This window comes from Cricetulus griseus, chromosome 3, assembly GCF_003668045.3.
Source record: "Cricetulus griseus strain 17A/GY chromosome 3, alternate assembly CriGri-PICRH-1.0, whole genome shotgun sequence".
In the NCBI taxonomy this organism is placed as follows: Eukaryota; Metazoa; Chordata; class Mammalia; order Rodentia; family Cricetidae; genus Cricetulus; species Cricetulus griseus.
Window position 1 is genome coordinate 53,334,461 of NC_048596.1, and position 26,295 is coordinate 53,360,755.

The following is a 26,295-nucleotide window of genomic DNA, read 5'->3' on the forward strand; positions in this document are numbered from 1 at the left end:
TTGCTTGTTAACTTAGAATGAAGTTGAATTAATCTAAACTGGCAGAGTTTAGTGGTAAATCCTGTAATCACGGCAGTTGGGAGATGACTGGGAGCTCAAGCTACATATAGAATTCAAAACCAGACTCTGCTACATGAGACCGTGTGTGTGAGACTGTGTGTGTGTGTGTGTGTGTGTGTGTGTGTGTGTGTGTGTGTGTGTGTGTGTGTGTGTGTAGAGGTGGCTCAGCAGTTAAGAGCACTGTTGGGTATATAATTCCAGCGCCAGAGGGTCTGGATCCCTCTTCTGCCCTCTTGTGGCTACTTACTTGCATGTGCACACTCAGATAAAATACATTTTTAATAAATAAAACAACAAAAATCTATGCCCCTGGATCTGCCCAGCCTTGCCACTCTCTCCTCTTTTTTCCCTGCGTAAGTGACACCTGGCGCACCTCAGTTCCTTCACCCGCTGGGTGCATGCATCTCCCCACTTCTGCCATGTTGGATCAGAGCGTCTGCACCTGCATTAGATCAGGCTTCAGTCAGGAAAGTGTTATGGACCATTAACGATGAAGGCAGAGGCCTTGAGTCTTCACCATCTTATGCTCAGCTGAACATAATGCCAGGTCCTGAGTGCCCGTTTAGGGAAAGTCAGACGCAGTCAGCTCTTATTTTTTGAAGTACCATGGCGCCTAGAATCCCAAGAGAGGTAGGTACCGTTTATTCAACGAATGTTTTGTTCTTATATCTTATGCATGCTGGATTCATAAAAACCTCAGAACCGCACAATGATTGGCTGCGGCCATTGTCCCTCTTCTGCGGCTTGGTTGGGGAATCTAGGCACGGATTTACCTAAGGACCGCTAGGGCGGCGGAGTGCGTCTTAAGGTGCAGGGGTGGAGAGATGGCCCAGGGACGGGCCCGGGTGGGGCTGCCATTTGCCTTGCCTCCGGTAGAGGTCTGCTTGTACCCAGCGCGGGTGGGTCCAGAGAGCAGCTGCAGGGCCGGAGGTAATCTCTGCCCGGCTCGGAGCGCAGACTGGGCAGGAGGACGAACAGCTGCGACCCAGTAGGCGCGCGAGGGAGCAGGAGGCAGATCAGGGCTGTGAGACTGTGCCACAACCCAGATCGTCCTCAGTTCCTTCCCGGAGGGCGACGTGGGGCCAGCGGCCCTGCAACTCGAGCTGCGGCCCTAGTTAAAAATACCCCTTGCCCTGCCCTCCCTTTGGCTGGCTGTGCCCTTCTGTCGCAGCCCAACCCTCCTCACCCGGACAGGCGCCCGGCTCCTCCCGGGGGACAACTCTGTCTCTTACCAATTTGTCCTCTTGCAGAGTTGGCTCAGAGCCTGCGGAGGAAGGGAGGGACCGAGGGACACCCTGAGTATGAGGTAGTAAAAACGTTGCGGGAGAGATAAGAGACAGCCCAGAGGGAGAGGGGTAAAAGCCCCAGGAGTAGGTGGAGGACCAAAGAGGGAGGAACCAGAGCCGAGGGGCGGTGGAGAAGGGCGGGTAGGAGCGCTCTTCCTGGTTGGGCCCTGCCCTGAGCCGCCACCAAGGAAGCCAGCAGCAGGCACTGCAGCAATCTCCCAAACTCCCCTCCCCCAGGTAAGGAGTTGGATGCCCAGACTGCGATTGTTTGATCCCGACCACTGGTTCTGAGACTAGGGTGCTGTCGCTGATCGGCCCCTGTTACAGGTCCTCTCCTTGCTTGCCTGAGGGGTAGGGGTCAGGAAACAGCTCAGTGCAGGCGCTCACCCTGTCGCTAGGAGCTGGGCCAGTGTCCAGTGCTCTGATGTTCAGCCTGTCTCCGGAGCCTGTGGAGGGGCATCAGTGCCTGGAGTTTTCAGTTCCCAAGCCGCGGAAAGGGGCAAGTGAACTAGATGCTTAGCAACTTTGTGGAGGGGGCTTACAGACAGGCAACCAGGGTCAGAGATCTTACCTGGAGTACTGCTGTGGGCTGGCCTCTGCCCTACACCATCTGCCTGGATGCTGGAAGGCTGACACAGAACCGTCAACCCTGCATAATGGGAATACGGAAAAGGAGAGGTGGTGGCCAGTGTACATAGAGATCCAGGCTCTGTAAAGGGGGCAGTGAAACAAAGAGACCATGTTTGGGGAGGAATGGACGGGTCCAGGAAAGCGCTAAAAGGCAGGAGTTGTGTTCTATTCCTGGGAAGGCCTGGGTTTCTAGCAGGCCCATGTGTCCCCCAGGATGGCAGAGGAGTTCATCACACCTGTGTACTGCACTGGGGTATCAGCCCAAGTGCAAAAGCAACGGGCCAAGGATCTGGGCTTGGGCCGCCATGAAAACGCCATCAAGTACCTGGGCCAGGATTATGAAAAGCTTCGGGCAAAATGCCTGCAGAATGGGGTCCTCTTCCAAGATGAGGCCTTCCCTCCGGTGACTCACAGCCTGGGCTACAAAGAACTGGGTCCCAATTCCTCTAAAACTTACGGCATCAAATGGAAGCGTCCTACGGTAAGAGGGCAACTCTGGGTAGACTTGGCTCTGACATAGGTGAGGAGTGGACTGGGGTTCTGTTATTAGTGGTATCTGAGGGGCTGATGCCAGTTTCTAGGAGGGACTGGCCCAGGAACAGGACTGTGGGTCTTGTAGGAGCTGCTGTCAAACCCCCAGTTCATCGTGGATGGAGCCACCCGAACAGACGTCTGCCAGGGATCACTGGGTAGGCACCCAGGGGTGGGGTTCTGGGTGTTTTTCCCAATGTAGTTCTCCATTCCCATTCCATTGGGCACTGTTCCAACTCCTCCCTCCTGCAGGCCCAGACAGGCTTTGGCTATCAGCACAGGTGCTGGTTTGCCCAGATTCTTCTGTCTTTTCTGTAGTGGGAGAGAGATGAAGGGTACCTCACCCAGGGAATCCCAGGTTGTCTCCCGTATCCCACTTACACAGCACCTCTGTCCCCTGAGAAGATCCACAGGGCAAGCCTAATGAGGGTCTTTCTTGCCCCAGGGGACTGTTGGCTCCTGGCTGCCATTGCCTCCCTCACTCTCAACAAGCCTCTTCTGCACCGAGTGGTTCCCCACGGCCAGAGCTTCCAGGATGGATACGCTGGCATCTTTCATTTCCAGGTGAAGGGCCTTGCACCCTCGCTGGGTGGAGCATTAGGGAGATGTGAAGGGATGGCCCACAGCGCTGGGAAGGTGGGATGGCCTGGGCCACACCCTGTAGGCCGCTCTCCCTCTGGAAGGTATTTGACCTCTCAGGGCCACCTCTGGTTGGTCATGTGATTGGTTGGGCAGGTATTTCATCTGGCAGTCTTCCTAGGGAAGGTTGTGCTTAGTGGAGGAAGTGTGTGGAAGGACAAAGATGCTGTGCTTTGGCTCACAAAGCAATCTTTTTCTTCATCCAAGCCTCAGTTTCCCCAGTTGAAGATGGAGTATTCTTCTGGGGAAACCTCATGGCTGCCTTCATATGTTGGTTTGCTGTTTCCCAACTTCCTGCCATTGGCAAGGTCTGACAGAGTCTTGGAGAAAAAAATAGACTCGGGATTTAAACCACCTTTTCCTGAAGTTTCCAACATGACCCACTTTTCCAGTTACAGTTCCAATTCTCCAGGAGTTGGTTTTGAGAGAGTCTTCACTGAGGCCTTCTGGCCATGACCCCAGCCATGCCTGAAGTCCCTGTGTTGCTTCCTTCTGCCTAGTCAGGGCCTCCTACCTCACATTGCCCTGGCCTAGAAGAAATGGCTGGTACAACACTCTATGCTGAGATCCCCACACCTACCCGGCTCTAATCCTCAGGGGGGAGCCTCACCACCCTTTTCCCCGCCCCTTCCCTCAGTGCTCCAATCTATTCCTCTCCAGCTTCTGATTGGCCCACTCAGTACCTCCTCCCAAATCCTTCAATGGGCTTCTTCTTATCTCACTCTGTGGGCCTCTCGCTGCTAGGGTTGTTGGTCTCTTGGAAGCTTCTGTTCCTAGGCACCCTGGGCCTGCACCTCATCCCTTCTACACCGGGAAGCCAGTCCTTTGGTACCTCTGGGGCAAATCTGGTGATGTGGGGAACCTGCCCCGCCCACTGAGGGTCTGGGGGAAACATTTTCGGTCTGCATCTCCCTGTTTTATACACATTCAGGTTTAGAATAGGGAGGCAAGAAGGAAGGGGCAGGACCTAGGGGGTTCTTTGTGGAAGAACACAGTCTGGAGGTCTTCTTTTCTATACCCTTTCCTTATTTGAAGAGTAACCTTGTCCATTTCAGTCTTGAGTTATAGGTGTCGCCTGCATAGTTGAGAAACTAAGGTTATAGCTTCTTTTCCTGGGTAGGGAAACTGAAGCTCAGACCTGAGGCAATATAAACACCCCATCAATAGTTAGTTAAATTATTTGTCTAGAGGATAATATCAAGAGACAAGTCTGTATTTATTCATTTAGAAATTTTTTTGGGGGGAGGGGTTTCGAGACAGGGTTTCTCTGTGTAGCTTTGGAGGCTGTCCTGGCACTCGTGCTGGAGACCAGGCTGGCCTCGAACTCACGGAGATCCGCCTGCCTCTGCCTCCTGAGTGCTGGGACTAAAGGCATGCATCACCAATGCCCGGCTCATTTAGAAATTTTAATTATATTTACTTATTATTTTTGCATGTGTGCATGCACGTGTGTCTGTGGTTGTGTGTGTTGATGAGGATTAACAGTGTGCATGTGTGTCTGGTGTGTAAAGGTCAGAAGACAACTTACTGAAGTCAGTTCTCTCATTCCAACTTGTGGATCCTGGAGTTGAACTTGAATTCTCAGGCTTAGTAGCAAGCACCTTTATCTCCAGAGCCATCACCAATGGTCCAATTGGGGTTTTGTGGAATTGTTGTTTTGTTTTTGAGACACAGTCTTACTTTGTAGCCTTGTCTGTCCTGGAATTTATTTATTATGTAGATCAAGTTGTCCTTGAACTCAATGAGATCACCTCCTGGGTGCTGAGATGAAGGTGTGCACAGTTGTGGTACCTGAGGCTGAGGAGGGCTGACTACTGCACACTCTAGTAGAAAGAAAGCATGTTTCTATGAATGTATGTGTGTTGCACATGTGCCCAGCATATGGATCTAGACTCATGTATTTAGCAAGCCCAGCTGAAGCTGGAGCTGAGGCCTGGGGGACCCCAGAGCAGGTGCTCACCTTGCCCCTCCCCCACAGCTGTGGCAGTTTGGGGAGTGGGTAGACGTGGTCGTGGATGACTTGCTGCCCACCAAGAATGGGGAGCTGGTGTTCGTGCATTCTGCCCAAGGCAACGAGTTCTGGAGTGCCCTGCTTGAGAAGGCCTATGCCAAGTGAGTAGGAACCCCAGGGCAAATTTTCAGTCTCCAGTGGTGGAAGGGTTGCTCCTGGTTCTCTTACCGGATCCTACCTCACTGACCTGGAACTGCCCTTAGGGTGAACAGCAGCTACGAAGCCCTTTCAGGAGGCACCACCTCAGAGGCCTTTGAGGACTTTACTGGTGGCGTCACCGAGTGGTACGATCTGAACAAAGCACCCAGAGACCTCTACCAGATTATTCTGAAGGCGCTGGAACGAGGCTCCTTGCTGGGCTGCTCCATTGATGTGAGTGATATCCAAGTTCCTCTCCCCAAGCCTATTCTCTTCCTCAGCCTGAGACACACACCCTCACCTCTTTGTAGGTTGTTTATACAAAACCAGCCCCACCCATCCCTTCCTTCCTGTCTTCCACATTCAGAGCTCTGGTGTCAGTTGTGCCCTAGACTTGTTCCCCTCTTCCTCCTGCTCTCTTCCCTTCTCAGTTCTTTAATTGGTGTTTTGCCTGTATTATGCATGTCTGCGTAAAGGATTTAGATCCCCTTGGAATTAGAGTTACAGACAATTGTGAGGGTCCATGTGGGTGCTTGGAATTGAACCGGGGTCCTCTGGAAGAGCAGATACTGCTCTTAACCATTGGGCCATCTTTCCAGGCGGCACATATACTAGAACTGGAAGGATACAGAGAAGATTATCTAGGCCCTTTCTCATTCTTAGTACCTTCCCATGTCCAGGGGCCATCACAGTCCAGTGGTTCAGCTTTCTGATAAGATCTATTTCCTACTCTCAGACTTCTAGACCCACTCCTAGCTCCTCCCTCTCCTTTCTCCTTGCTTACCCTTGTCTGCCCCACAGTTCCCACAGCCATATACAGACCTCCCTAGTCCTGTTTTTCATTACTCCACGCCAGCATCAAGCAGCCTTCCAGGATTTCCTTGCCTAATGCAGCTCTGTGGCCCAACACAAAATCTTGGGATCTTACTTAAAACATTGAGATTTGAAACTGTGTGACTTGACTGAGCTATTGCCAAGTGTGAGCTTTGTGAATGACAATGCCATGCTACAATGTCACAAAGGTTGGCTATGGGGCTGGAGAGATGGCTTAGTGGTTAAGAGCATGTACCGCTCTTGGAGAAGACCCAAGTTTGGTTCCCAGTGCTCACATCCTATAACTCACAACTTCCCCGTCACTCCTACTACTGCAGAGGGATCTGATGTCTCTGGCTGCTGAGGGTTTCTCCATTTACATACACATACCAATACAGTCACACACAGAGAGACTTGGAGTTAATTCTAAAATAAATTTTTAAGAATGCTATATCACTCTGCCAGTTTAGCCCTATTTGGATCCCCCCCCCCCCCGCTTGTGCCTGCACTGAGTCTCTCTTGAGTGTGTGCCTGGTTACAAGTGTGTGTATATGCATGTTCACACTCTTGCCAGCCCTAGCCAGTAACAGCCTAGTGACAGCATCGGTGAGGTGATGGACCCTGTTCTCCAGGAGGAGCAGCATTGTGTGCAACAATGTAGTGTATGGGATAGGCGTCTGACCGTTTCTCCCATCAGCTTCTGTGTGGATTGTGTGTACAAGGAGGACTGTGTGAGCCCCATGAACACTCCAAGCAAGGATAGCACCTCATCTTCTGACCATAGTGAATGTTTCCTGTAGATCTCCAATATCATGGATATGGAGGCAACTACCCTTAAGAACCTGGTGAAGGGCCATGCATACTCTGTGACAGGTGCCAAGCAGGTATTTCCTGGGCGGGGCCTGTCCTGCAGGGTGGTTCCCACCTCCATGTTTTCCTGGCATCTGACCTGGGTTGTGGGAGGCGATTTCTCCTTTTTTGACCTCCTAGGATAACCATTCTGTGGTATGCATTGATGTTTATCCCAATTGACTCTAGTTCGTGTGTTTAGCTGCCTCCCTAGAGGACTGGCTTTAGGGTATATTGACTGTGTGGCTTTTGTGTGCTGATGGGTACTAAGCAGGGTGAGATGGTAAAGAAGGTGGGCCAGGAAGGATGTCAAAGGGCATGGCACTGATGTGTGCTCTGGGGAACAGGTGAATTTCCAGGGCCAGCAGGTGAGCCTAATCCGAATGAGGAACCCCTGGGGTACAGTGGAATGGAAAGGAGCCTGGAGTGATAGGTAAGGGTAGGACAATGGGCACTGGTTTGGGAGGTTTGGGCAAGTCTGGAGAAACACCTAACATTTCTCCCTGCACCTCAGCTGGTGGGGGATGGACTGAGGATTGAGTAGAGGGGTCCCATCTTGTGTACTCTTTTAGGATTTTGCTCTGACAGAGCCTACCCAGGCTGTGGGAACTGGGGAACCCTCAGATACACCCAGGGCATCTGGTTTGGCCTTGATAAGACACCCCTGGCTGGATGTGGTGGTTTATGCCTGTAATTCCAGTGTTCAGGAAGTTGGGGCAGGAGGATCACTATAAATTTGAGGCCAGCCTGGGCTGCACAGAGTGAGATCCACCTCAACCAAGACTACATAGTTTTTAAGGCGGGAGGAATATGGTAGCTATGTAGTCTCTAAAAGAAGAGCCCATAAAGACCTCAAGAGGGCTGGTTGTAGAGAAAGCCCCTGGATCTGGGCTCTGGCAAACATATAGGGTTGGACGGGGCGCAGGGACAGAAGTTACATAGGTCAGTAGTGTCCAGTCCTAGCTGTGCCTGCTTCCCACAGCTCCTCAGAGTGGAACAGAGTGGACCCCTATGACCGGGAACAGCTGAGGGTCAAAATGGATGATGGGGAGTTCTGGTAAGCAACACTTTTTCTTTACTTGCTCTTCAAGCCCAGTTCATGATGGGGGATTGTGGCTTACCTCTGCGCTTGGGTCCTCAGGATGTCATTCCACGACTTCTTACGAGAGTTTACCAAACTGGAGATCTGCAACCTCACACCTGATGCCCTTAAGAGCAGGACCATCCGGAACTGGAACACGACTCTCTATGAGGGCACCTGGCGCCGGGGAAGCACAGCTGGTGGCTGCAGGAACTACCCAGGTGACTGAGCCAGAGGCAAACTAGGAGACAGAGCAGGGTGTGGGACTGGCCATCTGGCTAAGCCTGTTCTGTCCCTTGAGAGGCAGATAGTCAAGCTTGGGTGTTCCTCATGTTAGCTTTGAGGAATACATCCTTAGGGTGCAGTAGGGCTGTGCTGCACTGCCTGGGGCCTGAGTAAGAAAACCTTGCTTTCCAAGCATCTGCAGGTCACTCCTCATTCCCAGAGCCCTTCCCTCCTTACCCACTGACTTCCTGTCCTGTCACCTTTCCACCTTACATATTGGTGACTGTCATGGCTGTTGCTGCAGGGGGTGAATCACACTGTCTGGTGCCCTCCCCTCCCAAACAACCTTTTCCTCTACTCCAGCTCCACCCTGTCCCACCACAAAGCATTGTGGGCCTTGCCATTCAATTCATCTGCCCCTTCCCAGGCCTCTGCCTCTGAAGGCCTCAGTCTCTTGCAATTGACTGATCTTGCTGACTCCCATTTGAGTTACTCTACTCTCTCATTTTGTACTCTCTCTCTCTCTCTCTCTCTCTCTCTCTCTCTCTCTCTCCTCTCTCTCTCTCATTCTCATATTTTTTTTTTTGAGTCAGGGTTTCATGTAACCCAAGCTTACCTTGAACTTGCTATGTAGCCAAAGATGACCTTGAATTTCTGATCCTCCTGCCTCCACTTGCAGAGTTCTAGGATTATGGGTGGGCATTACAACACCTGGTTTGTGCCGTACCAGGGTTAGAACCCTGGGCCTTGTGAATGTTAGACAAGCCATCTACCAACTGAAAAACAGCCTCATCTCCTGATCTAGTTGTTTGATTTTTGAGACAGAGCTTCTTTGTGTCACATTGGCTGTCTGGAACTCACTCTGTAGACCAGGCTGGCCTCAAATTCAGAAATTTGATTGCCTGTCCCTCCTGAGAGCTGGGACTAAAGGCGTTCGCCACCACTACCTGTCTCTTTTTACTGTATTAAAATATTACACTTATTTATTTTATGGGGGTATGCGTGTGCATGTACATATGCTCATGGCACAGTGTGTGCATGTGGAGGTCCTACTTTCAGGCTGGTTCTCACGTTCCATCATGTGTGTCTCTGTGACCTGACTCAGGTAATCAGACTTGGATGTCAAGAGCCTTTATCCACTGAGCCATCCTGCCAGCCCTCGTTGTTGTCATCACGACCTTGCAAACATCTAGTTCCCTGGCCTTTCTCCTGCTCTGTTCCTGTTACCCAACATGCCCACAATCCCAATTGAACCAAGCTTTTTCTACTGACTCAGAACCACTAAATGTGGCTGGAGAGAAAACACAACTGAGGCTGTTTTCCTTGTAAATTCACAGCCACAAACCTCTAATAAGCACTTTGCATAGTCTTAACCATTCCACTAGGAACTCTCCACCCTCCTCCACCTCTCTCTTCTTTATTGTCATCTAGAGACCTTGCATTTCATTGAAAAGAGGCTTTGTTACCTGTGACCACTCATGCCTGTCATTCCAGTGCTTGGGAGGTAAAGGCAGGAGGATCAGGAGTTCAAAGCCAGCTTTGGCTGTAGAGCAAGTCTGAAGCCAGCCTGGGCTGGATGAGACCTTGTCAGAAAAGAGAGGAAGAGATTGTCAGAGTGCTAGGTGATGGGTGCATGCCTTTAATCCCAACACTCCACTCTGGAGGCAGAGGCAGATCTCAGTGAGTTCAAGTACAGCCTGGTCCACAGAATAAGTTCCAGGACAGCTAGGGCTACATAGAGAAACCCTGTCTCAAAAACCAAAACTTAAAAATGAAAAAGGGGGGGGGGAAGAGGAAGGGAGGGAGGGAGAGAAGGGGAGGAAGAGGCCTCATTACATAGGACACCTCAGGTCCTACCTCTGTCCCCCTGTTTATCTCCCATGCACTTGTGTGTACTGCTTGTCTGCTGCTTTAGTGGTGGGAGTGTTGCTGCTCCTGCTCCCGCTCCTGGAAGCCCTGCTGTCCCCAGATCCTATCCTCCCTCTCCTCTGAAAGCATTCCTGCTCCTTCCCCCTCTCTTCCCTGTGTCCTTACGGAAAAATCCCATCTTAAAGCATCAGTCCTTGACTGACCTCTGGCCTCCCAACCCTGCCTCCTCCCTCTTCTGCTCTGAATTGCCCTGCTGCCATTTCCTTCCTGGCAGCATTGACTTGGCCAAATTCACCGCTGTGGTAGGCTCCTGCCTGCATCCTCTGGCTGTTCCCTTGAGAAGCTCACTTGTGTTGTTAAAAGCATTCTTCTTCCCACTTCATTTTTCTCCAAAACTTGAAACACAGTTCCTGTACCACAGCTGAGAGGCCTGTACTTCCCTCTGCTGGCACTTTAGCGCCATTGTACACTTCCCATGTCTGTGGGTATTTCTGGCCCTGGTCCAAGCTTCTGTCAATTGCTCATTGATGTAACTGTTATGGATTTGTCAGAAGTCCTGTTATTAGACAAGGTGTATAGACTTCTTCAGGAGTCTCTTTGCTTGTTTTTTAAGCAAGCTCCAAGACAGGCTCTAAGCAACAGAGAAACTGTTTAGAAACATGAAAAAACAAGACAAAACAAAAATAACATTTATTGAGCCAGGCTTGGTGGTGCATGCCTTTAATCCTAGCACTAGGGAGGCAAAAGCAGGTGGATCTCTGAGTTTGAGGCCAGAGGCCATCTGGATCTACAGAGTGAGTTCCGAGATAGGCAGGGCTACAGAGAGAAACACTGTCTTAAAAACCAAAATAAATACATAAGTAAATTCTTGCCTCTCAAATGATACATATGGGTACAATAATGCACAGTTGCTCTTTTAAATGTATTTTGTATTCAGACTCACCTCTTGCTAGATTCTTTGTAGTTTACTAGCTGGCAATCGACAAATAGCAACACATTTGTTTTGTCTTCTTCCATTTTTGCAACTTTTGTTACTTTTTCTTGCCTACTACACTCTCTAGAAGAAAATAGGAGCCACTATTAAGGGATTCCTGTCAAGCTTGTCTTTTTGTTGTTGCTTAATTTCATAAAAATTTATTGGGCTGGGCGTTGGTGGCACACGCCTTTAATCCCAGCACTCAGCAGACAGAGGCAGGCGGATCTCTGTGAGTTCCAGGCCAGCCTGGTCTCCAGAGCGAGTACCAGGATAGGCTCCAAAGCTACACAGAGAAACCCTGTCTGGAAAAACCAAAAAAAAAAATTATTTACTTTGGCTGGGAGGGGTTCACACACAAGGTCAGAGTACAATTTGTAGGAGTTGGTTCTCCTCTTTCCACTCTGTGGAACTTGGGGGTGGAACTCAGATTGTCCTGCTTGGTGGCATGTACCTGTGGAGTGTCTCCCCAGCCCCAGTAATACATAGTTGTTGTAGGTTTTATTATTGCAAACTTTTAGGGGAGGGGTTGGAATGAAGTGGTTATATGAAGTTCTGTTGTTGCTGATTGGTCCTAGAGATTGACTCCTGGGACTTATACATGCTAAACAAGTGAGTTGCCACAGAACCACTATTTTTTTTTTTTTTAAAGACAGGGTTTCTGTGGCCTGGAATTCCAGTTGTCCTTCCTCTGCCTCCCAAGTGCTGAGATTTTAGGTGTGCACAGCCATGCATGGTTTATAAGGTCCTGGGGATGGGACCTGGAGATTTGTGCAGTGGGTCTACTTGGAGGCAAACACTTTACCAATTAGCTACATCCCCACTCTAGATAGGTTTTAGTTTCATATTTTGTGTATGTGTATATGGGTCTTTTGCCTGCATGTATATCTGTGTATTACATGTATGCCTGGTGCCACGGAGGCCAGAATCAGGCAACTTGAGTTACAGACAGTTGTAAGTTACCATGTGGATGCTGAGAATCAAACAAGGTCCTCTGGAAGAGCAGCCAGTGCTTCTAACTGCTGAGTCATCTCTCCAGCCCTTTGATGGAACTTTCATGCAGCATTGCCTGTTCCTTCTTTGCTCTCACTGGACACACTGCTGTTGTGTTGTCTGCTCTGTTAGAACATTCTCTTCCTTTGTGTGTTCTACAAGAGATTGCACAAAGAGAGATGGTATGTTAGGTAGAATGTACAGCTGTTGAACCTGCTTTTTCCTTTTTTTAAAGATGGATTTATTTATTATATATACAGTGTTATGTCTGCATACATGCCTCCAAGCCAGAAGAGGGCCCCAGATCTCATAATAGATGGTTGTGAGTCACCATGTGGTTGCTGGGAATTGATCTCAGGACCTCGGGAAGAGAAGTCTGTGCACTTAACTTCTGAACCATCTCTCCAGCCCCCTTTTTTCCCCCTTTTCATGAAGATTAGCTTCTCTTGTTTTCAGTCCTAGGGATGGCACCTTCAGTCTCATGTGTACAGAGTAAGTGCTCTACACTGATAATCCCCAGCAGTCCCTGCAAATCCCACTTGTTTATGCATTTATTCTAACTTCATCAATCTATGTCTCTCTCTCTCTCTCTCTCTCTCTCTCTCTTTCTATCTATTCTATCTATCTATCTATCTATTCATTTGATGTGTATGAGTGTTTTGACTACATTTATATCTGTGTACCACATGCATGCCTGGTGCCCATGGAGGTCAGAATCAGGCAACAGATCTCCTGGATCTAGAGTTACAGACAGTTGTGAACTTCCATATGCATGTTAGGATCTGAATCCAGGTCCTCTTGAAGAACAGCTAGTGTTCTTAATCATTGAGCTGTCTCTCTAGCCCCATGTGTGATTTTATAATAGTCTAGTTTCAATGTTTTCTTTAATAAAGGTTTATTTACTTATTTAATGTACATTGGGGTTTTTACCTGCATATAGGTCTATAAAAGGATGTCAGATCCCCTGGAACTGGAGTTACAGACAGGTGTGAATGGCCATTTTGGTATCTGGAATTGAACCCCTGTCCTCTGGAAGAGCAGCAGTGATCTTAAATTCTGATCTACCTCTCCAGGCCCAGAATTTTTTCTTTCTTAAAAAATTACATTTATTTTTATTTGAAGTGATGTGACTGTGAACACATGGAGGTCAGAGGACAACTTTGAGGGTTTTCCCATTCCACCATCTTTATCCTAGGGATCAAACTCAGGTCATCAGGCTGGGCAGCAACCACCTTTTCCCCCTGAGCCATCTCATTAGTCTAAGATATTAATATTTATTTCAGTTCATTTACTTTGTCTTCTCTCCCTTCCATCCTTCTTTTCTTTAGTCTCTCTCTCTCTCTCTCTCTCTCTCTCTCTCTCTCTCTCTCTGTTTTTCAAGACAGGGTTTCTATGTGTAGTATTGACTGTCCTAGAACTCACTCTGTGACCAGGCTGTCTTTGAACTCACAGAGATCTGCCTGCCTCTGCTCCCTGAACGCTGGTATTTAAAGGTGTGGACCACCACCACCCATCGAGACACGATCTTACTCTGTAGTCCAGGCTTGCCTGAAACTGACAGCAACCCTCCTACATAGTAAGTTTTTCCCACTGTGGATTTGAATATCTCAAGACCATGCTTACTACATTTTGTTTCTTATCATTGAGACGCAGGGTCTCACAGAACCAGGACAACCTTGAGCTGGTTGTGTAGCTGAGGATGGCCTTGGACTTGTCATCTTCCTGTCTCTACCTCTAAATGCTGTAATACAGCCACAAGTCACCAAGCCTAGCTTTCCTTTTTTTGATTTTGTTGTATTTGCTAGGTTTTCCAAAATCTGTGGCTCAGTCCCAGAGCCTCACATATGAGATACAAGTGCTCTGCCAACTGAGCCCAGCCCCATCAACACCTGTTGTGGTTAGTTGATCTTCTAAGCAATGCAAAGATTTTAGAGCATCTTTCTTGGCTTGCCATTTCTTTTATTAGTTGATATTTTAATTCTAAACAGTTTTTGCTTGCCCTAAAATACATGTTATCATCACATGACTTTGGATTATCTGTAGAGTAATAATAATATTACATTATCAGATCTCTCATCTGGACTCATATTCTCTATGTAAAATGTCTTTTTATGAAGTTTTTGTTGGGGTGCTGGAGAGATGGCTCAGAGGTTAAGAGCACTGGCTGCTCTTCCTGAGTTCAATTCCCAGTAACCACATGGTGGCTTACAACAATCTATAATGAGATCTGGTGTCCTCGTCTGGTGTTCGGGAATACATGCAGGCAAAAGGGTGTATATATAATAAATAATTTATTTATTTATTTATTTATTTTGGTTTTTCGAGGCAGGGTTTCTCTGTGTAGCTTTGGAGGCTGTCCTGGCACTCGCTCTGGAGATCAGGCTGGCCTCGAACTCACAGAGATCCACCTGCCTCTGCCTCCCGAGTGCTGGGATTAAAGGCGTGCACCACCAACACCCGGCATAAATAAATCTATTTAAAGAAGTTTTTGTTGATCTAGAGAGATGGCTCATTTGTAAAGAAAGCACACTGCTCTTCCAGGAGACTCCAGATTAGTTCCCAGTGTCTACAGCAGTGCCTCATAACTGCCTGCACCTCCAACTCCACAGTATTTATCGCCCTCTTCTGTCCTCTGTGGGTACTACACTCACATGTGCGCGCATGCTCACACACACACACACACACACACACACACACACACACACACGTTTTGTTTTTAGTGTGTGTGTGTGTGTGTGTGTGTGTGTGTGTGTGTGTGTGTGTGTGTACACGTGTGTACCACCATGCCCAGCTTGGCTGGATGTCTCTTCTAAGGCTCCAGACTCAAAGATTCTTGTAAAGGCACTGAGAAAACCAGGCACTGGCTACTTCTTTGGGGCTCAGATTGTTGTCACTATCCCAGGCCCGACAGCAGCTTGCTTCTCTTTTTAGAACCCAGGGCCTTGAATTACAATACGTCATGCAGCTCTTCCAGCATACTTTTCTTTGTAATAATTCTGATAATTCACCCACTTCAGCTTCTGGAAAACAAGCCCTGACAGACAGAGACAACTCCTGCCCATCTGCTGTCCTGTCTTCTGACACTCAAGGGACTATATAATTGAAGTTTGAATGAGTTTATCAATGAGTAGACATGGGATGGGCGTGCGGCAGAGGCTTGGGAAGCCACCTTTCTTGCCTGCCTCTGATCCTCCTCCTCTTCTCCAACAGCTACCTTCTGGGTGAACCCTCAGTTCAAGATCCGGTTGGAGGAGGTGGACGATGAAGATGACTATAGCAGTCGGGAGTCGGGCTGCAGCTTCTTGTTGGCCCTTATGCAGAAGCACCGGCGCCGGGAGCGTCGCTTCGGCCGAGACATGGAGACCATTGGTTTCGCGGTGTATGAGGTTAGCCCTAGGGGTGGGCTCCCCGCCACCCACTGCAGGAAGCATCCACCAGGGGACGCCCGAGGTGCATCCTCAGTGGCTGTGGTGCTGGAAGAAGCTCCTGTATGTAGCTGCTGAATCCTACTGCTACAGAGAGGGCAAAGGAGGTGGTTTATTCCAGGAAAGGAAGGGTCTATATTTCATCCTTCTCCTCGGATGTGAGATGCAGCTTTGGGGAAGAGGGAGCTGGGCTGATTTCTATGTGTGCACGGCTTCTGGGGTCAGACTGTGGGCTTGGCTCTGGAAGGAAGCAGGCCACTCTTTGGAGCAAGGGTGTGAGCAGAGACCGATGGAGGGTGTGGTAGGGTCTGCTAGCTGAGGAGAGGCTGTTCTAGGCCCTACTTGGTGCCCCCCACCTTCATTTTTTTGGTGTTTGTTTTTGTTTTTCTAGGAAGGCTTTCTCTGTGTAGCCTTGGCTGTCATAGAACTCACTCTGTAGACTAGGCTGGCCTCTAACTAGGAGATCCACCTGCCTCTGCCTCTACCTCCTTAGTGTTGGGTTTAAAGGTGTGCACCACTGGGCCTGGAGAGATGGTTCAGCGGTTAAGAATACTGGCTGCTCTTCCAGAGGTCCCGAGTTCAATTCTTAACAACCACCTGGTGGCTCAGAACCATCTACGGGGGGGGGGGGGGGGAGGTCTCATGCCCTCATCTGCCATATAAGCACACATGCAAATAGAGCATTCATATACATAAAATAAACAATGAAAAAAGGCAGCTGGGCTTTTGGTGGCGCACACCTTGATAGGCAGAGGCAGGTGGATCTCTGTGAGTTGGAGGCCAGCCTGGTCTACAAGAGCTAGCTCCAGGACAGCCTCCAAAGCCACAGGGAAACCCTATCTGGAAAAAAACAAACAAACAAAAAGTTAGCACCATCACTGCTGAACTTCCCTTGCATCTTATTCTGCAACTCAAGATAGAAGTGGAAGCTTCTAGATTTCCCTTGCCAGGGTAGAGGGAGGCCATAGCCTTGACCTACACCCAGAGCCCTGGCAGCAGATGAAGTGAAGCCTCTGATGTTCCTGGGCTTTGTCATGTTGAGACTGGCCACCTGGCAGCTGTCCCTGGGCTTTGTCACACTGAGATAGGCTACCTGGCAGCTGTTCTAAGGAACAGAGGCCCAGGAAGTCACAGGGACACAGACTTCCACTGGGGGGATAGGTCTGGTTCACCACTGGCCTGTTTCCTGACCCCTGGGCTCCCTCTCTAAGAGCTCAGGACTTCTACCCATCATGTTTGTCCTAGCTGCCTGGGCAAATACGCATTATTCTCTCTGTCTCTCTTGCAGGTCCCACGGGAGGTAGGTGTGGCTCTCTTTCTACTTACTTGGTTCATCAGCCCCTGAACTCACCGGCCTGATGCGGCCTGGAGGAGCATGGCCCCATCACCCCTACCTCATCACTGTCTGGAAAATGACTTCCCCTCCAGTTCTTGTTCATCAAGTAGAACAGTCATTGCCCTCCTGAGGACAAGGGCAGCAAGCAAAGGTTGGATTTGAGCCCACACCTCAGATCCCCACTCAGCACACACAGGCCAAGTTCTCTATGTCTTGCTGTTCACACTGCAGAAGGGCTAATCAGGCCTGGGTGTGGGACGTTTTGGAGCTTGTGTCACTGCGCTGAGAGTTCTACACTCTTGAACAGTTGCTGAAGTCCTGGGCCTTGGGGTTCATATTGAGACACGGCACTTCCCAGTTGTTCATGGTGGCACATGCCTGTCATTCTAGCACTTGGGAAGTAAGGCAAGAGGTCCAGGAGTTCAAGGTCATCTTTGATTATAAAAAGACAGCAGGACCAGCCTAGGCTATACGAGGCCCTATTTTAATGGGGGGAGGAAGTAGATAGCATTTCCTCTGGGGCCATCAAGATGGTCAGCAAAGTGCCACTGGTCAGGTTTCATGCAAGGCACTACACAGGGAAAGTGCCAATGAGTGATAATGGCAGCAGAACTTACATGGCCTCTTAGGTTTATTTACCAGTACTGGATATTGACTCTGTACCTCACACATGCTAGGGGAACATCTCTGGACTACATACCCCACCCGCATCGCAGTTTTTAAATTTATTTGTTATTTGTATGTGTATGTGAGAGAGAGAGAGAAAGGGGTATATACCGCATTATGAGTGTAGAAATAAGGGGATGGCTTTGTGGAGTTGGCGGTCTCTTTGCTCCTTTCCATAGCTCCCAGCGATGGGACTTGAGCCACCAGGCTTGTGTAGCAAGTGTGTTTTCCTGTTGAGCCATCTGGACAACCCCTGCATCATAGTGTAGAGTTCCTTATCTGCGGTCAGATCAGCACTCACTTTCTTTGTTTTCAGTTTATTTCTTATTTATTTATTTTCGAGATAGGGTTTATGTTTGTAACCTAGGCTGGCCTTGAACTCACTATGTAACTGAAGGTGACCTTGAATTCCTGATCCTTCTACCTCCTGAGTGCTGGGATGGCAGGCACATATCTAACTTAATGCAGTGCTGGAGAACAAAACCAGGGCCTGGAATGTCGCAGTCTGTAAAGGCACTTGTCCCCAAGCCTGAAGACTGAGTTTGATCCCTGGGACCCACATGGTGAAAGGAGAGGACAGACTCCCACAAGTTTTCCTCTGACCCTCTGACCTCCACTACCGCTCTAGCATTCAGGCCTCCCCTCCCCCAACCACAATCAGTAAATGTAAAGGTGGTGGGGATGTGCTTTGCCCTGTACCACTGAGCCACACCTCCAGCAGAGGCACTCAAGTTTTGCAAAAGTAACTTATCAGGGTCTTGCAGGCTTTGTGCCATGACTTAACAAGCCAGGGTCACAGTGTGGGCTCTGGACTATGGGCCCAAGCCAGTGTCTAAGTGTAGATTGAATAGGTACCTAGTCCCCTGCTCGCTTCTTTCCTCCTGCCAGCTGGTGGGTCAGCCTGTGCACTTGAAGCGTGACTTCTTCCTGGCCAATTCTTCTCGGGCACGTACAGAGTCCTTCATCAACCTTCGAGAAGTCAGCAACCGCATCCGCCTGCCACCAGGGGAGTATATCGTAGTGCCCTCCACCTTCGAGCCCAACAGGGAGGCTGACTTTGTGCTGCGTTTCTTCTCAGAGAAGGGTGCTGCGACCCAGTGAGTAGTAGATTCCCTGGCCTCTCCCACCTCCCCTAACTCCAGTGCAGCTTCCCCAAGCTCTGTGACTGACCTTCTCCACTCTGCAGGGAGCTAGATGACCAGATCCAGGCCAACCTCCCTGATGAGGTATGTGGTCCCCTCATTTCCCCCAGGTATGTGGTGGGAAATGGGCTCCAGCTGGCAGGGCAGACTCCCTCCTGATAGGAGCCTTAAGAGCAAGACTAGCTGGTCCCTTGTTTGCCCAGCACTTCACAGTTTGAGAACGACCTGCGATGATAATGGTAGGAAGTTCCTAGGCTAGGTCTGTGTATCTTCTTTCTTCCCCATAACCACTTCATCTAGGTCCTTCATGATATCACCCTCGAAATGGGAAACACGAGTTTAGAAAAGCTGGTGAATTTGCCTAAGTTCACACAGCAGGGATCCTAGCTCAAACTTTTCAACACCTAACTGACTTGTTAAGCTACAAGAGTCCCAGGCAGAGTGCAGATCCCATTTTACAGGTTAGAAAAGTGAGCCCCAGAGAGATGGGGTGACTTGTGAGTGTCCCAACCTACCTCCGGTGGCTGTTGCTACAGGCAAGGGTCAGTTCACAGCCTGATCTGTTGTCTCCATTTTGGGTACAGGAAGTGCTCTCTGAAGGAGAGATCGATGACACTTTCAAAACCTTGTTCAGTAAGCTGGCAGGGGAGGTATGTCGGGGCCCGGGAGCGGGTGGTGGGATGAGGAGCCCCTGTGTGACCTGGGGAACCAGCATATGCCATACTCCCTGTTCCCCTAGGACATGGAGATCAGCGTCAAGGAGTTGCAGGTCATCTTGAACAGGATCATTAGCAAACGTGAGGCTACCCAAATGGCTGTCCCCACTCCATGTCCTGTTCCCAACCCATTCCAATCCTCATGTTCTCCTTCTTCGTGGAAATGAACCCAAACCTTTGTCTAGGCAGCTGGCGAGCCTTCCATTGTCTAGAGTCACTCACCACCATTCCCATACCAGGCTCCTCACTAACCCTGCTCCACGCCATCTACTCGCTTGAGCTCTGTGGCCTTAGGGAGGACAGACAGTCCACAGCAGGGCCAGCCACAGGTGCTCGACAGACAGACAGTCCACAGCAGGGCCAGCCACAGGTGCTCAGTGCCATTTCCAGGCCCTGATGTGTGTGGACAGAGCAGCTCTCCCGACTTTCTATTCCCTTCTGGCCTTGGCTGCTGCATGCAGGCATGAGCCTGCCTGTGGTTTGCTGTGCCTCACCTATGTCTACACACCTCCCTCAGCCCAGGATCTCCTTGGCCTTACCATGGTGGCAAAGCTTTGTTTACCCTCTGCAGCCCACAGCCAGCAAGTGCTGGCTCCTCTTATACCTAATTTCTTGTATGTCTGTTCAGTACTTTCTTCCTTTCATTCTGGGCCAGTTGGTAGATTCGGACCTGGCTCCTGAGACACAGAAATGCTCTACTGTTTCTCATGACAACAGCATTCCACCCCATGCTCTACTGGTCTCAGTACCCACAGGCAAGACTGGAGCCTCCCCCTATCGTTCACTGGTCAGTTCAGGGCTCCTGGCATGGCCTCTAAGTTGAGCCCTGAGACTGGTTCCTTCTCCATCTCTGTCATTTCTCTTGGCTCATAAGGACATCGGGTATCCTGCTCTATCACTCTCCATCTATGCCCCTGAGACAGGGTCTCTTACTGAGACTAGGTCCAGGCTGGGAGCCAGCAATCCCCAGTAATCTTCTTCCCTCTGCCCGGAACAGCACTGGGGTTACAGACTATGTGTGTCTCTCTGTGTGCATGGAGGCCGGGGGTTGGGGAGGGCGTTATATGGAGACTTTGGATTTGCAAATTTTTACTAAATATGTTTGTATATAAATGCTTTGCCTGCTTACATGTAAATGTACCACATACATGAATCACATCCCCTGATCTCTGGAGTTCTACGATGGTTGTGAGCTATATCATATGAGTGCTGGGAATCAAACCCAGGTCTTCTGCAAGAGCAGCCAGTGCTCTTAACTACTAGGCCGTCCTTCTTCTTTTTCTTTTTTTTTTTTTTTGGACAGGGTCTGTATTTGAGCTCCTGATCCTCCTGGCTCCTCCTTCCAACTGCCATGGTTACAGGCATGCATCACTGTGCTTGGTTTATACAGTGATAGGGATGAAACCCAGGGCTTCATGTGTGCCAGGCAAGCATGCTACCAACTGAGTGACATTCTCAGACTTAGGATTGTTTGTTTGTTTGTTTCAGACAAAGACCTGCGGACCAATGGCTTCAGCCTGGAGTCGTGCCGCAGCATGGTGAACCTCATGGATGTATCCTTCCATCTGATTTCGTTGTCCTGGATTTGAGGTTGAGAGAGAGGCTGTGTAACTGTCATAGGAGCAGCGGAGAAGCTTGGGAGGGTGTGTGTGTGGTGGCCTCGTGTTCAAACACCTTCCTGGATATCTTCAGTTGGCCAGGAAGGGAAACTGAGGCACAGATCTTCTGTCCGCAATTGACCCTAAGGCCGGTAGTATTTCTGCACCTCTCCGCATTCCACTTCACCAAACCCAACACATAGAACCCTGGTTATGGGCTGCAGGTGACTGCTTCGGCTCTCCCCTCCCCAGCCAGGCTCCCTTCTCCTCAGCTCCCTCTCTTACACACCTGCTCTGAAACCTGCGGTTTCCTTCTTAACATCTGTCAAGCGTGATGGTAATGGGAAGCTGGGCCTGGTGGAATTCAACATCCTGTGGAACCGAATCAGAAATTACCTGGTAGGTGGTCCCTGTCTGGGTTCTCCTGCCCTCATGGCATGGCCAGGCCTGGTGGCAGAGCCCAGGCTAGCTGTGTAGCCAGGACTTCTTCCGGAACTTCCTTTCTGTGTCCATCTCAGCAAATGACCCCCTTCCTGGCCATCCCGTCCCCCTTCACTCTCGCTGGTCAGGAGGCAGTCATGAAGAGCTGCTGACTCACCCAGTCCTCACCCTTTGCTCTCCACCCAGACCATTTTCCGCAAGTTTGACCTGGACAAGTCTGGCAGCATGAGTGCCTACGAGATGAGGATGGCCATTGAGGCTGCAGGTGAGGCCCAAGGCTGATGGCCCCACTGCTCCTGCGCCCCAAGCTGCCTCCCTGACAGCTCCCCAGGCCAGTGGCCGACCTGGCTGGCCCTTGTCGCTGGGGGATGTTGGTGCTCATACAGGTGCTGTGGTTACTGAGCTAAGTACTCCATCTCTTCACTGCTTTCCTCTCCCAGGAGTTTAACAAAAACAAGGGCCTTTTAATTAATTTGTGCACGTGTATGTGTGTGCAGTTGCATGTATGTATTTACGTTCATATGTGTATGGACATGCACAGAAGCCGGAGGCTGACATCGTCTATCTTCCTCCACAGCTTCTACTGAGACAGGGTCTCTCACTGAACCTGGATCTCACAGATGAAGCTAGTTTAGCTATTCCACTTTCCCCCTCTGCCTCCAAAGTGAATGTTGGGATTACTGGTGGACTACCACACCCCTGGTGTTTTGGTTTCTTGTTGTTGTTTTGTTTTGTTTCTGAGACAGGGTTTCTCTGTATTAGGGTCCTGGGATCTAAACTCTGGTTTTGCATCCTAGTTTCATAGCAAGTGCTGTATCTAAGGAACCATCAAACAGAGCCCTTTGTTATCCCCAGTGTGAAGAAGGGGGAAGTAATTCTGAGAGGGAGAGTGACTGAGTTCAGGACCCACGACCAGGACAGGCAGAGAGAGAGGATGGGCAGCTCCAGTGAGACAGGTGTAGGAATCTCCCACACTGGCATGTGTGAAAAAAACCAGGGTGTTTTGCACAAATGTGACCAGATGCCTAGGTCCTCTGCAGCCAGCTCTGGATTTCCTAGGGTGAGTGGGAGTGTGATGCCCCACCCATTCCTGGCCCTCACTTGCCTAGCCCCTCTCAGTTTTACCCAAGAGGTCTTTCAGACCTTCTTCCAGCAGAAGCTGACCCTCAGTACCCTGTGTAGACCAACTCCTCCACTGCCTGTGTGGCTGCACTGCTCTGGCCCTCACTTGCTCTTCTTCCTCTGTGCAGGCTTCAAGCTTAACAAGAAATTGCACGAGCTCATCATCACCCGCTACTCAGAACCTGACCTGTCTGTGGATTTCGACAACTTTGTGTGTTGCCTCGTGCGACTGGAGACCATGTTCCGTGAGCATCCTTAACCCACCCTACCTTCCCACAGTGCCCACAAAGTGTCCTCCTGAGCCAGTGGGAAAGATAGAGGAGTGAAAAGGGTGGAGGCTGGGTGGCCACAGAGGACTTATCCATAGGTACTTTGTGTATGAATTGTAGGTGGAGGAGGGGGTAAGTGTTATTGTTTTGTTTAAAAAGAAGAAAAGAGAAATATTGAGACAGACATATTGACTATAAGTTTATTATAAGGGCCGGTAGAATGGGGAGACTAAGAAGAGGAACAGGGTAATGGCTGACCGCCATGGCTGGTCGCCATAGAGAGACAGAGAGAGCGCACAGAGCGCGGGACAGAGGAACAGAGCGGGACAGAGAGAGAGGAGACAGGAGACAGAGAGAGGGGGGTGGGGGGGAGAGAGCGTAAAGGGGCAGGGGCCTATCTTTTAAAGGGGTCCTCTGCACCTGCGTGCAGACTTCTTTCCCATGGAACCTTGGGCTGACCAGGGTATTGCCTGAGTGGATTCCACCAGGTAACAGGGGCAGGCCAGCATAATGCCTGAACCTTTCAGTAAGGAGAGGCCTCTTTGGGCAGGGAGCTTCATGGCCATGGGCTGCATGGGAGGTGGGAGATAGTCCTGCTGGATTTTAACTGGCATCTGTTCTTGAACACAGGGTTTTTCAAAGCTCTAGACACAGACCTGGATGGTGTTGTTACCTTTGATCTGTTTAAGGTGAGAAGGCCTCCATGTTCACCTGTCTCATCCAGGGCAGGAGTCCATGGCCTTGGAACCGGCCCTCAAATCTGGGCCCTAGTCCTAATTTGGCTCAGGGGCTTCTGGGGCCTCTTGGGGGGAGGCCAGGCCCATAGAAGCTGTGGGAGTCAGCAGGCTGGCCCCCTGGACTAGGGAAGCAAGAGAGCACCCTCTGCTGGACATGGTGGTGAACGCCTCTAATCCCTGCACTGGGGAGGCAGAGGCAGGTGGATCTCTGAGCTCAAGGCCAGCCTGGTCTACAGAGTGAACTCCAGGACAGCCAGGACTGTTACACAGAGAAACCCTGTCTCAAAACAAAACAAAATAATAATAATAAAATAAATCATTCCTGTCACCAGAGGGGATGGGATGTGGATGGTGATAGCTGAGCCCTGGGGCTGGAGCCTGAGCTCTGGGAAGGGTGAAGAAGGGGGCTGAAGGGGCCATGCTGCTGCTCCCAGTAACCTGTCCATCTTGTCCTGCAGTGGTTACAGCTGACTATGTTTGCATGAAGTGGGGATTCAACTCCCATTGCCGTGTTCTTCCTTTCTTCTTCCACCAAGCCGTGCCTTCCTGCCATGCCACCCCAGACCACGTCAGCAGCAAGTGCCTTCCTTGGACCAGGAAGCCACCCTTATCCTCCTGTGCTTTCTCCTTCCCACTACCTCTAAGCAGCTGCTCTGGGCAGAGTCATGGGGCCTCCCTGCCTCTGTGGCAAAGGCTCTGGACCCTGCTCATGGCTAAGCCAGGAAGGCAGCTTGCTGCTTCTTCCTTCCTCTGGGCAGGAGCAGGCACCCCTGCCCCAACCCCTGCTAGTGTGTGGATGTGTGTCCTCCCTAATCTGTGGAGGCTGTGGCCCCTGCCATCCCCAGACCTGCAGACTGTATAACCACTAGCTAGCTCACACTGTCTGCATCTGGGTACTGAAAGCCTCTGCCCATAGCCAGGATCAACTGTGCCTTCCTGTGCAGCAGCCAAGATCCCTTTTGCAAACCACTACTCTCCTGCCCTGTGACCCCATCAGGAACTTCCTGGCCTGGAGAGTGCTCAGGCCCTCTCCCTCCCTCCCTCCCCTCCTCCTTTTTTTTTTTTATAATGGTCATTTTCAAGGGAAGGCTTGGGGGTCTAGTGCACTGGTTATGGAGACCAGGCACTGGGGGTGGGCTAGGGAGGTCCTGTGTTTCAGTGCAGTGAAAAAAATAAAAGAAAAAGCAGCCCATCTGTCTCTGGGTGTTATTCTCCCAACCCTTGATTGTACCAGCAAGCCTTGGCCTAGAGACAGTCATAACCTCATGCTCACCCTAGCTGAAGACTGGGCATCTGGTTGTGGCTACCTCTGCCCCTGAGATGTTGAGAAGGTCTGGGCACAGATGTGGACTTGATGGCTCCATTGACAGTTCAACCCTGGTGGCTTTCCTGGTTTTAAATGCCCTCCATGAGGTTGGACCCTGCCTCCCTCTTCTGCCAGTGTCAGCAAGGAAACAGAAAACCCCTACTTAGCATCTGACCCACCAGGAAGCTCGGAAAGGCTTGTAGCCTCCTACCTGAACCACACTGGGACACCCACAACTTACATAAGCTGCTCTGCCTCTGGCTCTTCTTGCCAAGAATAAGAGTGAAAGGTCATCCTCAACTACATATAGCCAGCCTGGCCATGTGAGACCCTGTTGAGAAGACAAGAGAAGAGGGGAAAAACAAATGAATAAATAGGTAAAAAGAAAAATAGAGGGCCAGGAACTGAGGACTACCCACAAGGCTATCAAGTAGAAATGACTGAAACTCTTTTTTTTAAAGATTTATTTATTTTATTGTGTATACAGTGTTCTGTTCTGCCTGCAGGTTAGAAGAGGGCACCAGATCTCATTATTGATGGTTGTGAGGCACATGTGCCTCTGAGAACTGAACACCGGTCCTCTAGAAGAGCAGCCAATGCTCCTACCCTCTGTGCAATCTCTGGAGCCAGAGACATTTCTGATAATGAAAGAGACAGTGCCCTGAGTTTGCCAGTCACCTGCTCACTGGGAGCCCCCAGGCCTCCTCTCCACAGGGGACTGTTTTGTGAGGAAGGTCCTGGAGGGAGGAGGGGTAGATGATGGACTCCTCCCAAACCTCTGGCCCTCTCTAGAGTGGCTTTAATTGGCCAATGAGTGGGGATAGAATGCCCCTGACCCAAGCTGAGGCTGTGCCCTGAAGCTGCTTCTTGGTTGCCCTATTTGGATTTGTTTGGTTTTGTTTTGTTGTGTTTGATTTATTTCTTATTTAAGACATATTAAGTACAAGAGCCAGGTGCACATCCTTTAATCCCAGCACTTGGGAGTCAGAGGCAGGCAGATCTCTGAGTTCCCAGCCAGCCTGGTCAACAGATGGAGCTCCAAGACAGCCAGGGCTACAGTGAGAAACCCTGTCTTGGAGAAACAAACAAAGAGCAAAACAAGTGCATGACAGACATCATGGCCATCTTTTTTAAGTGGGTTCTGAGTTTAAATGCAGGGCTGTATGCTTGTAAGATAAGCAAGCAGTCCACTGACTCAGCCACCTCCCTGGTGCCCAATCCTGGGCTTTCCTAACACAAGATGGAGAGAATTGGAGAAAGGGCCTGGAGGAGGGGCACCCTGCAGATGTGGGGACATTAGGCCTCCTGTGTGGTGTAACTGGATCCCTCTGAGCTTCAGTGTAGAGGGCCTGTGTGGTCCTAACCCCTGGCCTGATCCTCCACCTCCCAGTCCCCTCCCCCACCTTTTTACATAAGGCCTGGGCACACAGGACCTTGGG

At 50.1% G+C, this 26,295-nt stretch overlaps 1 protein-coding gene across 1 annotated transcript; it reads left to right on the forward strand.

The window, feature by feature from the left end:
• The first annotated feature begins 1,429 nt into the window (after nucleotides 1–1,429).
• On the forward strand, nucleotides 1,430–24,742 carry Capn1 (calpain 1). Its single transcript, XM_027408538.2, has 22 exons — nucleotides 1,430–1,583; nucleotides 2,190–2,457; nucleotides 2,596–2,665; nucleotides 2,953–3,071; nucleotides 5,125–5,258; nucleotides 5,361–5,529; nucleotides 6,909–6,992; nucleotides 7,305–7,390; nucleotides 7,940–8,014; nucleotides 8,099–8,259; nucleotides 15,309–15,484; nucleotides 16,812–16,823; nucleotides 18,414–18,622; nucleotides 18,712–18,751; nucleotides 19,252–19,317; nucleotides 19,407–19,464; nucleotides 20,872–20,936; nucleotides 21,312–21,380; nucleotides 21,609–21,687; nucleotides 22,673–22,789; nucleotides 23,444–23,502; nucleotides 24,009–24,742. Exons 2-22 carry the CDS (start codon nucleotides 2,191–2,193, stop codon nucleotides 24,033–24,035), a joined length of 2,142 nt encoding a protein of 713 aa, XP_027264339.1. The 5' UTR covers nucleotides 1,430–1,583; nucleotide 2,190; the 3' UTR covers nucleotides 24,036–24,742.
• Nucleotides 24,743–26,295: the final 1,553 nt, after the last annotated feature.